Source organism: Netta rufina (assembly GCF_964035555.1).
Source record: "Netta rufina genome assembly, chromosome: 15".
Classification (NCBI taxonomy): domain Eukaryota; kingdom Metazoa; phylum Chordata; class Aves; order Anseriformes; family Anatidae; genus Netta; species Netta rufina.
The window spans coordinates 11,023,758-11,040,638 of NC_140138.1; the positions used below are offsets into that span (position 1 = coordinate 11,023,758).

At 44.1% G+C, this 16,881-nt stretch overlaps 1 protein-coding gene across 1 annotated transcript; it reads left to right on the forward strand.

Moving 5' to 3' along the window:
* Positions 1–1,204: 1,204 nt before the first annotated feature.
* On the forward strand, positions 1,205–15,643 carry BRI3 (brain protein I3). Its single transcript, XM_084296115.1, has 3 exons — positions 1,205–1,571; positions 3,101–3,215; positions 15,253–15,643. Exons 1-3 carry the CDS (start codon positions 1,406–1,408, stop codon positions 15,383–15,385), a joined length of 414 nt encoding a protein of 137 aa, XP_084152241.1. The 5' UTR covers positions 1,205–1,405; the 3' UTR covers positions 15,386–15,643.
* Positions 15,644–16,881: the final 1,238 nt, after the last annotated feature.

Genomic DNA, 16,881 nt, shown 5'->3' on the forward strand with positions numbered 1-16,881 from the left:
AGGACGATGGCTATGCTACGCCTGTGGTTAGATGTAAGTTAGGCAGGACGCTTCCCTTGTGAAAGTTCTTTCTGTGTGTCTGATGCTGAGCCCTGCTTTCTGCAGTTGATGCTGTTACAACAGTGACTGCTATTTGCAAAGGAGTAACAAGAAAAGTTTTGCAAAACCAAACAACAGGTACATGTAAACAGATTCTGGGCGAGATTTTTATTTTGCTGCCTGCTGAGGCAGTGGATTTGGTGTGTGACCTGGGGCATGGTGTGAACATGAGCCCTGTGCCATGTTGCCTGTGGATGGGGCTCTGAGGCCTTGCAAGAGGGAGAAAGTGTCCAAATACCCTGTCCGATTTCTGGTCACAGTCCAGCACAGGAGGAAACAGCTTCAGTGAACCACAGCTCACTTGCTACGGCTGCTAGCCCTAGTCTGCTGTAACGTCTCAGATTTGCCTGTAATTGTAGCACTCCCAACGCAGGCTGCAGCATACCACAGCAAAGCCTCTGCTGCACAGAAGGTGCAGTCCAGAGGGACCTCCCTGTGCAGCTGGGACATGGCAAAGCTGGAGCTCAGATGGTGACTTTGTGAGTCTGTAGACCTCTTGTCCTGAAGAAAGGCTTTGCTCCATCCAAGGCGTTTTACACCACATTCCACCGTCTTCTGGCCGTGGCCCTGACAGGCCAGAGGTGGCTGTTGTAATTTCCCTTCTGCCTGCTGGTTCTTCCCCACTTTCCCAAGTCTCACTTCTTCAAAAGGGGGATTTCTCCTCACCACTCAGTGTTTGTTATAGGGAAGTGCCTTTCCCCAGATGAGGAAGCTGTGTCGCGCTGGGCTTTAGAGGATTTCTTGTGGAAACCTCCAGCCACGAAGAGCCCCAGCGGTGACAGGGGGCAGGGCTGGAGGACAACAGAAGCCAGGGAAGAGCCTCTCAGCATGTGCCTGGACAAAGTACTCATAACTTGGATTTTGGAGGCCGGGCTGCCGGCTAGCGCCGCACCCCTCGCCCTCACCCTTCCTCCGCCCTCCCTCATTGCCCCGCGCGGCCCCTTTAAGGCAGCCCCCCCCGCTCCCCCCCGCCCCGCTCCCGCTCCCCTCAGCGAGGCTCCCGCCCCGCCGGGCCGCGGCGTCACGTGGGGCGCCGTCTCGTGACCGGCCGCGAGCGCAGCAGCCGGGGCCGCCCCCCCCTCCCCTTTCCCGCTCCCCCCCTCCCTTCCCTTCCCCTCCCCTCAGGCGCGGGTCCCCCCCTCACCCCCTCCCCGCAGCCGCGGCGCCCCCGGGCGGGCGGGGCGGGGCGGGGCGGGGCGGAGGGCGGCGCCCGGCAGCCCGGGGCGCTGAGGGGAGGGCGCCGCTTCCTCCTCGGGCGGGCAGCGCCTCCGCCTCCTCCTCCTCCCGTCCCCTGTCCCCCCCCAGCATGGACAACAAGCCCCTGCTGCAGGAGCGGCCGCCCGCCTACAGCCCCGCCGCGCAGGGCGCGGGCTACGACTACGGGCAGAGCAACTACGGCGCCATCCCCGCCCCGCAGCCCGGCTTCCAGCCGCCCCCGCCCTACCCGTACCCGGGCGCCGCGGCCGCCGCAGGTGGGTCTGAGGCGGGGGGGGACGGGAAGGGGGACGGGGAGGGGGCTGGCGGCCTCTGAGGGGAGGCTGTGGGGGCAGCACCCCCCTCACGCACCCTACAGCCCCCTCACACCCTAATCCCCCTCACGCACCTCCGTGCCCCCCTCAGGCGCCTCGCACACCCCCCGCGCCCCCTCCCCGAGCCCCTCAGGCCGGGCGCTGTCCTCGCGCCTCAGGCGGGCCCCGGGGCAGGGCCGTGGCCTGTGGTGCCCGGCGGGAGGCGCTGAGGGGGCTCCGGGGAGGCGCTGCTGCCTCCCTCCTTCCTCTCCTCCTCTTCCTCTCCTCCTCCTCTTCTTCCTCCTTTTCCTCCTCCGAGGGGCCCCAGGTGTGCCGGGCTCCGGTACCGAGGCGCCGCCCCACGGGCGGGTGGCTCCTAGGGGAGGGGGGGGATAACGACAGCAGGGAAGTGGCCCCAGGAGGAAACTTGCGCTCTCCGTGTGCCTCTCAGGGCTCCCCGGTTCACGTTTGTTTTGGTCTGGTGAGCCTCGGGAGTCCCGGAGGGGCTGGAGCAGGTGAGCGGTGAGTGAGGCAGTCCTGAGCGCAGCCACAGAGAGGAGCCGCTCAGGAGGAGCTCCGGGGCTGTAAGGGAGCGCTGCTGGAAGGGCAAAAAGTCTGCCAAGCAAGTAGGTGCGTTGGGCAGAACTGTGAGGCAGCAGGTAAATCTGCCAGTGACTTGGGACACTGTGTTGTGATACGGGTATTATGACAGTTGGCCTTTTGATTTAAATAGTGAAGTTCATGGGCTTTCTGGTGTGTAACGTGACTGAAGAAAAATCAGAACTGTGCTCTGGGAGAGAAGCTTAGGATGGGTCATACTTGGGCAAAGTGTGTCTTAGCTGTAGGAGTGCACTGCGTACATCTAACCATCCCTTTAAAAGCATTTATTTATTTATTTTTCACATTAATGTGGTAGCCAGGGGCCTGTGCTTCTTAAGTACAGTTCTTCAAATAACCCATTTGCTAGCCAACAAGCTGGATTTTGTGAAAGGTTTTATTTTCTTTGCCATGCAGCCTGCTTCCTTTCCACTTGCATCCTATCTCTCCTGCCTCTCTCTGTAGCCAAAAATGTAACGTGTGGAAGTTGAGCTGGACACCAGTGGAGAGGAAGACATACTCAGTTTCAACTCGTTTGTCTGCCAGAGTGGGGCATACCTGATGCGTAATGTCCAGAAGTGAACTCCACAATCCTCACTTGTTTAAACTGTTTTTGTTCAATGTTCAAACAGCATTGAAACAAACTCTTAAAGTTAATTATTAGCTCAAAATCCTTTTTAGATGGTTAAATTGTGCTAGATACTTGGAGTTCTGAAGTGTTTTTGCTATTAGATGTGCTGATTGGTATGCTTTGATTCTGATTTTGAAAGCTTCTTAAAGTGCTTCACCAAGACACTTCTATTTTTTTTATTAAATTGTTCTGTGCTTTTCACTGAACTATTAGTGATTTCTGTGCTTTACACATTGTGATTCAGTTGTTTTTTCCTTTTTTTTAGGATATGCTGTTCCTCCACCGCCATCACAGCCAAACTATTCAAGCACATACACCATTATTCAACAGCCTGCTACCACCACTTCTGTAGTAGTAGTTGGTGGCTGTCCTGCCTGCAGGTAAAATAGTTCTCTAGTTGAGAAATAAACTGAGCCTTATGTTTTATGTTTGAAATGAGAGGTATCCATATAGTTGCCTGGTTTCCTCTGTGTGTCTGTATTAGAATTGAACTAACTGAAAAAGCACTAAAACTCAGCAGTTCTTTAATCTATGTAGTATATCCTAATAGGCTGTAGACAACTGCTTAATTAATACAATAGACTTCATGCAAACATGAATCTGTCTGGTATGATGGAGGAAGATCTGTAAGGGGTGTCTTTAATGAAAAGACAATTCAGTCACAGGTGTAGAGGGTCAGCTCTTTGGGGAGAGGATGACAGGAAGTCCTTTCTGATGCATTTATGACTAGTGATAGCGAGTAACATGACTTTATTGTGAAATGTTCTGTGATCTCTGACTGTCATCAGTTCTGGTTATCTGGCAGACCTGTGGAAGGGCTTCTGCTGCTGTGGTGACTACTCATCCCCACAGTCTGGGCTGTGCAAAACCAGGCAAGGTGGTTGTCAGTATTGATATAAAACATCAGTATCATAGGGTTTTAAAAGTTCTCTTACTTTATAAGTCCCTTTCCTGTAGAAGTTTAGGGAAATTAATAAATCTGATACAAAGTGGTAAAAAACAGAAAAAAGTGGGCAGCTCTTAGTTAGAATGGCAACAAAAGGGCAACTTCCCCTTCAGTGATCAACAGCCATAAAATAAGAAAAGGGAAGGAGGCATTCTGTTTCACATTAGTGTTGTAAGTCTGCAGTAGTTCCTTTGCACTTCTCAGTTCTCCTCCTCCCAGGATATTAACTAATGAGTGAGGGCAGCCAGATTGCTGCTGGTTTGTGCGCCTGGCCAGCTCTGACTCAAATGCAGAATCATTCTCCTTCTGTTAAAACGTATGGGAGTTACCCTTGTGGCGTCTTATGAGGAAGCACTTTGTATTCTGCAAGTCTGAGCCTTTTCTTGTTCATTTCAAAACATCTAGGAAACAGACTTGCTAGCATAGCTTAAATGATTCTGGGTTTCAGTGCTAGGAAGGTGATGGAGATTGTCGTAGTGATGGGGGCAGCGCCTCTGATGCCTTTTGATTGTGATAAAACTGATGTGTGTTTGAGAGTGGGTACCTGCCTTCAAAGGTGGATTCAAATAAGTATCTTGTGATGCTAGGTTAAAGCAGGTGCCTGCTGAAATTCCAGCAGTTAAGGCTGAAAAACCTGTACCAGCTAGAGCTATTGATTTAGAAGATGATGCATGTTTTAAACAACGAGGGAAGGTAACCTCCGAGCTGCTGGGAGGATGTGGTAGATCCTGCCACCAGAGTAATTACATTAAAATGCTCATACTTTAGCTCAACCAGAAGACAGGAAAGATGTTATGTGTTGTCTGGTAAAAGGCAAGCAGTGCATTTATACAGGTCTTCTGGCCTTAAAACCAGGAAATTTCAGGAAAAAAAAAATGGAACTGTGATAATGTAATGTTGGTAGACTCTTGCTGCTATTTTTAGGATTTTTCTTTTTTTTTTTTTTCTAGTAGTTATCCAGAGGTGCTCTAGGAGATTCATTTGAAGCAGTCATTTGCAAATAAATAATTCTAGTATCCTTTCAGCCATATCTGGAAAAATGAGCAAGTTTCTATATCTTTTGTAAGGTGCTGTTAAGTGACCTGACTTGAAAAGTTTTTTTTTGTTTGTTTTTAAGCCATCATCCTGGTGTTACTGGAGGTAGTCAGTGTTTTTTAGAGAGAGAGAGAGACACACGTAGCCTAACCACATTTTTGCTCTTAAATCCTTAAGTTTTGCCTTAGTCCGTGAAAAGAAATCAGGTGTGAGACGTGCTGTACTGGTTTCTTTGAGGCACAGTACCACGCACCTTCAATGTAGGACCCATCTACTGTTGATCAGGGACCCACAAGGACCAGCATCTAGTAACAGTGTTCTAAAAACAGTTCAGGCTTGTGTTCTGAAAGGTTACGTTGTCTATTTGCTCGTAATCCTCTTTGACTTCTCAACACCTTAAACATAGTTCTAGTTTACTTTCTTGGCCTGGAAACCTATTTGGTGAAGAATGCAACACGCAGGTAGGTTCTGAATACATCACTGAATAGAAAGGTACTGAAAGGGCATCGATAATGTAAAAAGCTATTAATAGTGCTTAAAACTTTTATTAAACTGCCAAGGCAGTTGTCATGTTACTCCTTGGATTTGAAACCATGCATGATTATTAGAGAAGTCCATGTGTTTTAGACTGATAGGGAAAAGGCATGTTTGTGACTGTGGAATAACATAACTGATGGAGAGGGCTAAAGCCCATCAACAGGATTTTGGCAATCAGAAACAAACCAGTCAGCTCTATGGCATGGAAATGCTGCTAATTGAGAAAAAAAAAAAAGAGCCATTTTCAACTTAAAAAAGATGATTTTGAGGAGAAACATGTGGTACTGATCTGTTACTTTGGTATGAGTGTGTTTTATTGCAGAGTTGCAAGTGATTTTGGGGTTTACAGGCTAGCTACAGTAGCTAGGTAGCTACCAATCTTCAGGCTTAGTTTGTGGTGTGAAGTCATAAAAAGTACAAAGTATCTCTAGAAGTAGGTAGCCTGCCCCTGGTCACCATGTAATTGCATTTTATTAAAAAAAAAATATATCTCTGAAGCATTGATGTATCTGTGGGATGACTCTTGCCTTGTGAGCTGTACCTCTTGCCTAAAGTTACTCATTAGTCAAATCATCCTCATTCGTCCTTGGTCAGTGTTGCTTTCTAATTACAGACTTCAGCCTTGCTGTGTGTTGCATCCTTCTTTGCATTGCTAAGAAGTTTAGGGTGGCTGCAGTGCTCGTAGTGTGAGCTCCTCTTCCAGCCCAGCCCTGATGTACAGAGAATCAAACTGAGGTGCAGAATGTTGTCAGTTTTAGGTCTGGTAGTTGACATGTAAGGATTAGCCAAGTCTGGCTTTTAAGCTACTTTATGTTCCCAAGAACAGCTTGAGTCATTACAGCCACTAACTTCAGAGATCCAGCCATGTAATTTAATTATCTTTTTAGCTGGGAGAATGCAGCCTGGCTGCTTCTCTTGTGGTCACTTTCATTTTCTTTTTCCCCATTTCTTGTTCGTGGGTAGAACAAACTGCAAAGGAATGTTTGCTTTCCTGTTTCTTAACAGAGGAAAGATCCATTAAAAAACTGTGACAAACATACTTTTGATCTGAAGTTTACAAAACCTGGTTCTTTCAAAATCTGGGCAGAGCCTGCGATTGTCCCTGTTGGGTGTTTATGTTTGTGTTTAACAGGAATTTGGTTCTTTGAAAGAAAGGGTGAGGGAGAGGACATGCCACTGCACTGTGGTGGCTTTCTCTTCTGATGGTTATGAATTACCTGCTTGAGAAGTATTACCATGGGTTCCAAATTATGGTAATACTGAAGCTTCTTCCAGGACTGAAGGATGAGGGACTGCTATGAGTAAAACTTTATTCTCAGATCTCTGAGCCTTCTTCCTGGTAGTGGTGTGGGTTTGTTTGTTTGATTTTTGATTTGATAAAGTAGAAGGTTCACAGATTTTGGTTGATATTTGTTTTTATTCAATTAAGGGCATCACTGCTGAGAAAAGTGTTCTGGAAAAATTGTGTTTAAATGATAAACTCCTTCAAAATGTCAATCTTCTGCTTACTTCAATCACAAGTGCTGTGTGTGGTTTGAGAGAAGCTCATGCAGGGTACAGGATTTCTGTAGGTATTCACAAGAAATAACTTTATGTATATATTCTTTAATATAACATTTTAATATGTACTGGCTAAATATTAAAGGAATAATAATAATAAAAAAGCTATTTATCAGATGTGCTTGTTGTCCTGAAGAAAAGCTGGGGATTTTCAGTTTCTAGCGGCAGGCTGACACGCTACAGAGATCCTTTTGAATCTTGTGAGTAAAGCCAACTTTGAAATACCATTTCAAGGGTGCTGTAAAGAGGAGTAGCTATAATGGTGCAGCAGCTCATGACACTGCTTTCTGTCACAAAGCAGCTCAGCCTGTGCTGAATCAAAGTAGCTTCCTTATAATATGCAGCTTTTTGTAAACGTATGCTGTTTGGACAGATTGGGGCGTTCATTCCTGCTGTGCTGTAATTTGGTGGCTGGAGCAGTTAGGGCATGAAATTCAGCAGTGACTTACGCATGTGACTGTGAAGAAGAAAGCCTTGATACAGCAGACTTGAGCAGATGCCATGAGTCTGCCACTTGGAATTACTGGCTAGGATAGCTGTAACTTTTCTTTTTTTTTTTAAACCAGCCTTACAGCAGAGGCATGCAGCTGCTTAGCAGGAAGTTGGATACCTAAGCCCAGGAGAAGAAAGGAGTTGGTGACCCTTGGAACAGGGTACCAAGGGAGAACAGCATAGTTTCCATAGCAGTTCTGAGGATTTTTGTAGTGCTGTTTTGAACCGATTGGTGGAAAATAATCAAAATACATCTTTTTCTAATAAATGAGACTTTATGCAGTTAACAAGATACATCAGAAATATATTCCCTAGGGACCGGATTATTGCTCTTATAGTGGCTGTTAACTCCCAGTTGGCTGCTGGGCTTGAGCTGATAACATTTCTTTTTTGTCATCATTTGTCTTGGTGTCTGTACTCTGATAATTAGAATTTCTTTGTAGCAGTGAGGAGGAAACTGGTCTTGTTTGCTAGGTGAGGATGGTAACCAGAGGTGATAGTAACTTGGCCACATTACATGCTGAGTGGTGGTAGGGGGAAAACCACAGATCAACAACCATTCAGTGTGCCTTCAAGCTGAGGCTGGAGAAACTGGCTCCTCTCTGAGTGGAAACTACAACTGTGTTAGTATACCATCAGGAGTTGCATCTTTAGTTATCAATTTTCTTCTTCTACTACTTGCAGGTGAGATTTAAACTGCTTAACCTAGCTGCTTTTGTTGGATTAGCTAGGATAGACACAAGGAGAAGCTATGTTTTTTTTTTTTTTTTTCCACATTCAGAATTAGAGGTCTCACGTGCAACTTCCAAAGTCCCTGCTTGTCCCTGGTCTGACTGTTTCCACTGAAATCTAAAGTTAAAGACTCAACCAACCTTGGAGGCAGGAGAAATTGGGATACTGTTCTGAAAATTCCCCTTGCTTGATCAGTCAGGGAGTATGTGTGTGTAAGACAGCTGGAGGCACCTCTTAGTGAAGTGCAGCTTCTTTTCAGGTCTTGCAGTGCTGTATCATGCAATCAGAATGCTATCTTTGATTACTCAGGCTGACCCTTGGACTTCATTTATAAGGGATAAAAAATGCTGATAGGCACACATCTAAGTACTGTGATGTAGTGTTGAGTCTAAAAATGCTCGTGGTAAATTGTACTAATGTTGTGTTTTCAAATCTCCCTGTTGGCTCTCTGATCCTGAGCACATGACTTAATGTTAATGTTTTGAGACTTATTTCCAAGAAAAGGCCCGTCTGAAAAGTAATTTGGTATTAAATGCTTGTCAGTGGGAATAATTGACCTTGCTTTATGGAATTGGCATCTGCAGTATAGCTTAAATCCAAGACACTGCTTGCAGTATAAATAAACCTTTCCTCTTTATTTTTAGATTGGGAGTGGTGCAGTTATAATCAGCTTTTATGTGGTTTGTGTAGAACAAAATTTATGTTTGGTTACGTTAATGAATCTACAACTTGAATATGGAATCTAATTAGTCTGTAGCTCAGGTAAGATACACAAGCACAAACTAAAATATTCATGTTCTCCTTTATAAAAAGTTTTTTTTTTCCTCTTTCTAAATATAGTAACTGGCTAAGCAGAGACAGTGACTGGATAAGTGTTCGTCTAAAATTAGGTGGTGACACAAATCAACAGAAACCAGAGCATGCTTGTGGAGTTAATGCTGTAGTAGCAGTCACGCTGCTATGGAGGTGCTAGGAAATAACTGAAATAACAGGTATGTTGTGGGGGAGGTCACACAGATACGGTCCTGTTGAGCTTCCCAAATGAGCGTCACCTGGAACAGACTCGTCTGTTCCCTGGTTGTGCTGGCCCTGGGCCTCCTCTGCTGCCGAGCTGGCCGTGCTTCTTGCCGCTTGCTTCATCCCTCTCAGACCTTCTCCCTGGTTCTGGTGTTGAATATGGACAGCAAGTTGTCACTGTCTTATTTCACTGGCATTCTGCGTGACCAAAGAATGCTTCCTGAATAACTGTGTTTAGGGGGAAGGGAGTTCAAAGTAAATTGTATTTAAAGTGTCAGGGACATCTGCTGACCAGGAGACCTAGGCCTTTGCAAGCTGGTTAAGAGGGTTGATGGTAATGGGTTAGACAGCAGTCATCTAAGCTTGGGTTTGCAGCTGCTCAGGGCTGACCAGAAGTACCCTGACTGATCCCTCTTTAATGTTTAGTATGTTTATACCTTAAGGTCAAATCAAAATTAGGCTGCTTATACCCTTAAACACATTGGTGTACTTGTCAGAAAGGTAGACTTCAGGGCAGGAACTGAATATAAAATTATGAAAAGATTGGCTGTTTTGAATTTACCACTGATGTCCTTTCTGTTACTGTATCTATAACCAGTCTGGTTGTGTCTAAGCAGTTTTGAATCTCTTTGCGTTTCAGTTCTGTTAGCATATTCTTCCCAGGAGATGGCACTTCTAGTAGCACATCTCTTCCCTGGTGAATGAAGTTGAAGGCATGAGAGCCTTGTTTACTGACTCTATTCTTTAATTATAGTCTAATTTTGAGGGTTCCTTACAATGTAACTGTACAGCTTTAGTGTCTGGATGTGTCCTAGCAAACAAATTATCGTGACGCTTTCCTATTAGCCTGAAGACATACTGTGTAAACTCTGCTTGTGATCAGTATGTTCAGGTAGGACAGCTAGTGGGAAATCTCTGGAAGCAGGCATTAATAGGGAGTTCTTTGCCCTGCTTTCAAAGTCAGTCTAGTGAAGTGTCTTTTCTTTGGGTTAGTATGCTCTGAACTTGACCTAGCAAGCCAATTTTGATGTTTTCTGACTGGTTAGTAGTACACAGCTGATTTGGGATTAGGACTTGAAGGTTGAGTAGCAAGGACATATTGACAGAGGCTACCTTTTCTCTACTATTATTCTTCCCTTTTGACACTTCTGTTAAGCCCTTTTTTTTTTTTTTTGTAATGAGGACAAAAGCTGCATATAGTAGTCAAGATGAAGCATTAATAATCCAGAGCATATGGAAAAAATATACTTTGTGATATGCTCTTGTATGGTGTTTGCCTGTTTTCCAGTTGCGAGTGATGACTGTTGTGTTCATCATTTTTTAGTAGGTCCTTCCACTCTTCTTTCTTCTACTATCTATCCCCTCTTTTTTCCCCATCAATATTTAAGTTTCCTGGGGACTGCTTTGTGGTGGGAGAGGAAGGGAAGCAGCCACCACTGCCACGGTCTGAGGGGAATCCTTGGCTACAGTTCTTTGTAGCAGAATCCAAGACACAAACTGAAGAGTAATATTAAACAAGCTGAGCAACTCTGGTGTCTGTAGTTTCTCTGAGTACCGCTCGCTAAGGTGATGCGGGGAAGATGCAGGGCAAGTGCTGTGAGTCAGTGACTAATGTGCCAAATCATGGGTGAGCTCCTGCTTTGCAGCAGGGATGGTCTGGCTCCTTTTTGTCTGCTGGCATGTAGTGTCGTTCGTCAGCACTTTCCCTATGTAGGTAGAAATGGTTTGCATGCCAGGTGAGGGAGACACGAAGCTTTTCCTCTCTGACCCTTGTAAACCCACTGGATGTACTTGTCATCAAGCCAGCAGAAGTGAAAAAGGCTACAGCTGTGTGCATGTGTCCCACAAGAACTGCCTGCAGTGTCTGGACAGGTGTGGAGCTGCCAAGCCTGACTACAGAAGAGTGCTTGGGTAAACTACATTGTGAAGACAACTGGTAGTGATTTTTCTGAGACATTGCTCTTGCTCTGCTGTCTGTAGACAATGGTCAGTGCTAAAATTTCTGGGAGTATTAGGTATAAAAGTGGGATTCTGTGTTCTTTCAGTCAGGTACTCATTGTGACAAGGATCAGTCACTGAATCAAAATTCAGAACCCCGGGAGATAAGCTGGAGCAGCTTTCTGGCATGGCAGTCTGTTTGTTTAGGTCTTGTCAGTGGAGAGCATCCTGTCCTTCTGCAGAAGATGTAAAGAATATTTACCAAGTAGAAGGCTGCATTGTTACCTTATGCTTGATTCCTTACACACATCTTTGACTTTGGTTGGAGAATAGAATACTACTGATACCACAACTACTGTACTGTGAACGTTAGTGTCATTAGTACTTGTAGTATTAGCAATAATATCTGTGGGTGACAAGCCAGAATCCTTATCCTTTACAACGTTTCTTGACTCTCCTGGTGTGCTGAATACGGAGATTCTGTCCAGGAGAAAGACAGTTCTATGGATTTGGGCAGCATCACAGGTAAAAACTTCAGCTGTACTTTAAGCAAATATTGATATCTGGAGTTGGGAATGGAAGTATGAGAACAGAAGCTAAGAGGGACTGGAAGGAAAGATGAAACTTTTCCCATGTCTGAGGAGGCTTCCAAGAAGTGCTATGGAGCCTTGTGTGGGGAAAAAAAAGTGGTACCTATACCACTGGGACTAATTCTACAAAATTTGTGCCAGGTCTGGGGAAAAATGGTAGGATCACAAATCCTAGAGATTTTGTTACAACTGTAGAACGCTTCTGCAGAGCTGATCTCTCATTGCTCTTAAGTCTCTGTACACACAGGTGATAGTGTTCAAAAGTAATCTTACGTTCTTATGCTTGCATGGACAGAGGGAGCTCTGGCAGTGTGTGTGTCTTGACAGGCAATAGAGGTGGTGTGATGCTGAGGTTGTAGGAGTAGCCACCGTGAGCAATGCAGGCTACAAAACTCAGACTCAGGATACTTGTGTGCTGAGACCACACTCAGTAGGCTGATCAGAGTGCTAGTCTGTATCTCAGCTTGTTGCCTTAATAGAGCCTTTTGGAATTACTGCAGGGATCAGCTGTACTCTGAGAATATCTTACACCAAATCGGAAGTCAACTTCTATCATGCAACTCTGTAAACAGAAGGACGTTCAACAAAAGGACGGGACTGATGCTGAAATCCTAAACTGAACATGAAGTTGTGTAAGCAGCAGAGTATCAAGAATGCTTTGAAAAAACGCCTTTGGCTTTTTATGATGGTCGAGGGGACGGGCAGCAGCTCTTAAGTTAAAACAAGTTGTAATGTTTTAGTCAATTGCAGTAAGGGAGCAGTCTCTGAGACTGCATCTTCTTCTCTTCATTTTATTCACTTGTACAATAGCCTGGGACTGCTCTATAGGGAAAAAACAACTTGTTGGTCTTGGCACCTTGCCTGTTGTAGCACGTATTTCAAGGTCACTTAGCTTGGTTTCTGTTGACTTTCACTGTAGCAGGCAATCAAAGAGGTCACTTCTTGTTCAAGTGTTTTGCTAACCTCCAAATCTTGATTTTATTTTTTTTTATAGCTGCTCAATTTTCTTAAGTCTGAATGCTTAGGCTTTTCTGTCTATATTAATTCTGGGGGACATTCAAATATAGCACTTCAGAAAGGGTTGGAGACTGAAGTTAAATGTCTGTTCAGATATTTTTCTGCTGTGACACAAAACTGCTGAACCAGAATTCTTCCTGTGTAGGGCGGTCATTCAGTCAGGCCTAGTCTGGAGCTACGCAATGCCAAATAGTGGGTTCTCCTGCAGCTCTACAGAGACTTGGGATTTTTGAAATAGAAGCCTGGGAACACCTACTGAGGGTTATTTTAATAGTGCTGCATGTTTGGCCTTTTGGATTATTTCTCTAGCTACCAGAAATAAACTTGCTAAACTTATGACAGTAGTGCTGCACCTCTTGAGCTGTTCTAGTGACTTAGAAAGCCTGAATGTGAGTGGTTAGCCTAGTCCTATACATGCTTATTTAATTGGCACTTTCTACCATGAAGTGCTGGTATTTAAAGTACTTTCACACTTGATCTACAGCTAGATTTTTTTTTTTTTAAGCCCCTCTCATCCTGGTGATGTGGCCAGAGCCCTGAGTTCCCAGTGTAGCTAGCCTTTCACGTGTTATATAGTCTCACGCAGTCTGAAGAAAAGTCTGCAGCCATCTGAAATAATGCACTGGCAACTGGAGACTGGTGTTTTTAGTTTGCTTTTAGTTTCTCAGTGTGCTAGTCTGCTAGTGATAGGCAATAAGTTACGTTAATCTCCCTGTGCTGAGTCTGTTTTGCCCATAGTGATAACTGGTATGTGATCTCTCTGTTGTTACCTCAACTCTTGAGCCCTTTTGTGTTTTCTCGCCCTTTTTTGTTGAGGAGGAGGAGCGAGAGCTGTTGTGGTGGAGCTCAGCTGCCCAGCTGGGTAAAACTACCACAGCTCTTTCAGGACTTTGGTTTCTGGTGATCTTGATGCAATAGAGCAAGAAGTTCAAGTCATGTTATTACATGTCAATAGCAAAAAAGGTTCTTTTGTGCCTTTGTGCTAAAGAAATAAGGAGCATTTCTAGTAAGACTGCTTGCTTATATAACCTTTGACATTGCCAACGAAGCAACTGCCATATTACTTCTGCTTTAATTGTTTTCTTCTGTCACTTGACTTTCTGTGAGGTAAGGAGTTGTGGAATTTCATGGCTTAAATAGCAAGTCTTGCTGCTGTGAAAACATCCTTTTTGTCAGCTGATTTGGAAATACTTAGCTTTGTGTAAAGTATCTTTTTAAAGACACTCTGAGCAGTGTATGCTCTGTACAGATACCGATGGTTCTGTGCGGTGTACCAGGGCTATTTGCAGTAGAATTGAATTACCAGAGCATCAATTCTGGGCAGAAGCAACTCAATATTCTTTTTATCTGAGCTCACTTCACATCACTACTTGATGTTTGTGGAAACAAAGTGGAAAACTGCTGCTTTCCTCAGTGACAAGCCTAGCTGATGAAACACAGAATTATACTGCATGTAGTTACCTAGTTTTAACTTGCCTGGTGAAAGCATGAGCTGGATGGTTGACCAGAAGCCTTTAGCCAGTGTTACACAACTTCAATTCAGATCTTTCTGTTAGAAAGAAACTGAGAAAAACACTCCGGATCATCAGACCAAAACGTTCAGAAAGCAAAGACTATTATTATTTTTCCTGAAAGAGCTCTAGTGCCTGTATCCTCTGGGTGACATGAGGCTGAATGAACTGAGAGGGTTCACACTGGGATATTGTGGAAGCTAGGTAGGCAAAGCATGTGACACAAGCGTGACTGCTGCCTGTTGTGAAAGACCTAAACAGCTGAGAAATGGAGCTGTTTTGTTGACCTGCAGTAACCAGAACAACACGGATAGTTAAATAAAAGTTATCATCACAGATTATTTTAAAAGCACACTTGTTTTCATTTTTATGAGCATATTCTTTAGTTGGTAGTAAGGTCTAGGAAAGTTTATCCTTACCTATACAGAAAAACTTGACCCTAGAAAGGGCTAGCAAGGAAAATGGTTTGATACTTGCTTTACTGCCTATCCTGACCACTTGATCTGTTAGTCCTGCGTAGTTACTTGGCAAGGTTAGTTAACTAATGACCTAGCATGCAGGAATACAAGAAGGGAGCTGTGAGTTTCAGATCCTTCAGGGACCAGCTAGTAATAACATATATGTCAGAAGCTGCAAAGGCTTTTGTGATAAAGCTTTATGAATCTGAGAGCACACGTGCGTTCAGTGAGTTCCACTGTGTATCTGGTGCTGTACCTGTGTGTTTTTCAGTGTACCGGAATTAACCAAGTAATACAGCTGCTCAGAGCTGTGGTGGCTGTGTCTTGTGCTAAATACTAGTCCTGTTTTCCTGTTTTGTGGTGATTGATAAAGAAATGGCTGCTTTCTGAAATTGAAGTGGTATAATTCAAAGCATTCTGTTGCAAGCTAATGGCATAAAAGACTTTTATTTAAAAAACTACATGCACTTCCTTTTGCTCTACTAAATGTTTTCTTCCTTTAAGTGACTGTCAAATCACAAAGTGGTAACTTTGCATTAAACATAGTGGGTGTCTTTGACTCAGTCTGTTTTCCGTTTTTACAGGGTTGGCGTTTTGGAGGACACCTTCACCTGCCTCGGTGTTTTGTGTGCCATTGTATTCTTTCCAATTGGGATTCTGTTCTGTCTTGCACTGAGGCAGCGAAGATGCCCTAATTGTGGGGCAGCTTTTGGCTGAAGGGGACGATCGTGGACGTGCTTATGGAAGCTACAACTGTTAGCATACTTTCTAATGTAAATGTCATGTACAATCATTTTATTTGCTTCAGACCTGTTTTTGTAAAGTGTGAAGAAATTTAGTCTCTTGCATGTAATTTAAACTTAATCTTTTATGAGCATGTGCATTGCAAAACATGAAAACCCAACTTGTTTTCCATGTTTAGTGGCACCTCTTGAAAACTAAATAAAAACTGCTTTTCCTTTTTGCAATCCTCAACTTGTGGCTGGGTTATTACATATGTGACTAACGTATCTGATAACATGTACTCTGAAAGTGAAGTTAGTAATCCTAGCTACAACTAAGGATGAGTATTTGTCAGGATCATTACGATGAAAATAGTCATGATTTAGGGCTGTAATTGTTGAAACATGCAGATTCCTTCAACCTGACTGTTTCTGAGGAAAGAAGGGCAAGTGCTGTCTGTGTAATGGACGTGGCTGAATAGATACCCTCTCTTTCTTCTGAAGGCTCAGTACAAGCCCTCTTTTAACAAGCGAAGGCTTTGCATATGGGGACAAGTGTGTTACTTCCAAGGGCCTGCAGTAGCAGAATTGCTTCTGCTGTAGCAGAAGCTTCCCAACATAGTGGAACTGGTGTTCAACAATACCTGTAACTGCTGATTGAAGCAGGGAGCTCCTACCAAAAAAGAGAGGCTGTGGCACTGCTATGTGGCCACGACTGAAGATATATACATGTCAAAATATTTAATTCTGGGGCTGAACCACTGAGGGCTTGTAGTCTAGTTTGATGTGCTTCTCTCTAATAGTTTAGAAAACTGGTGCAGGTGTAATTTGTACCTTTGAAACATCAGTATTTCAAAATGGTGTAACTGCTATGGAACTGTCTGTGAGTATCTAAAGAAGCTTTCTCAGCCTTGAACACTGAAAGGCTGGGTGAGAGGAGGGGGAGGTGGAAGGAGTGGACTTTACCTCTGCAGCCATCACATGCTCATATACTATTTTTTGATCTTAAGTAACTGAAAGGCATTTCACATGACTTGAATTCACTGTAGTAGCAGAAGCAGACACAACAAAATGAATATCCACAGGATGCTGTTGAAGGCATGTACAGATATATTTATATATAAAATAGAAGGCTTTAGGATACGGATTAGTTGCTGGAGTGTCTCTCAGGAGAGACACTTCACATAGCAGATAGGAAATACCACCTGAACTGTACAGGTTCTGACAAAGCACCTAACACTAATGCAGAATGAAGAGGCAGGTTGTAAGATCCTAGTAAGCTCTAAGCTGATTATTACAGTAGAAAGAATATTTTCTTCAGACAAGCTAGCTCCATTTGATTCAGGAACTGAATGAAACTTCAGTCCCCAAGCAGAATTCTGCGTTTTAAAAGCTGTATGTCACTTCACTGAGATACAACGTGCTCTGCCAGCATTTATGCCATTGCTAGGCATTGTTTTTCTCCTGTGGAAGGCTGCAGGAATGGAGTAA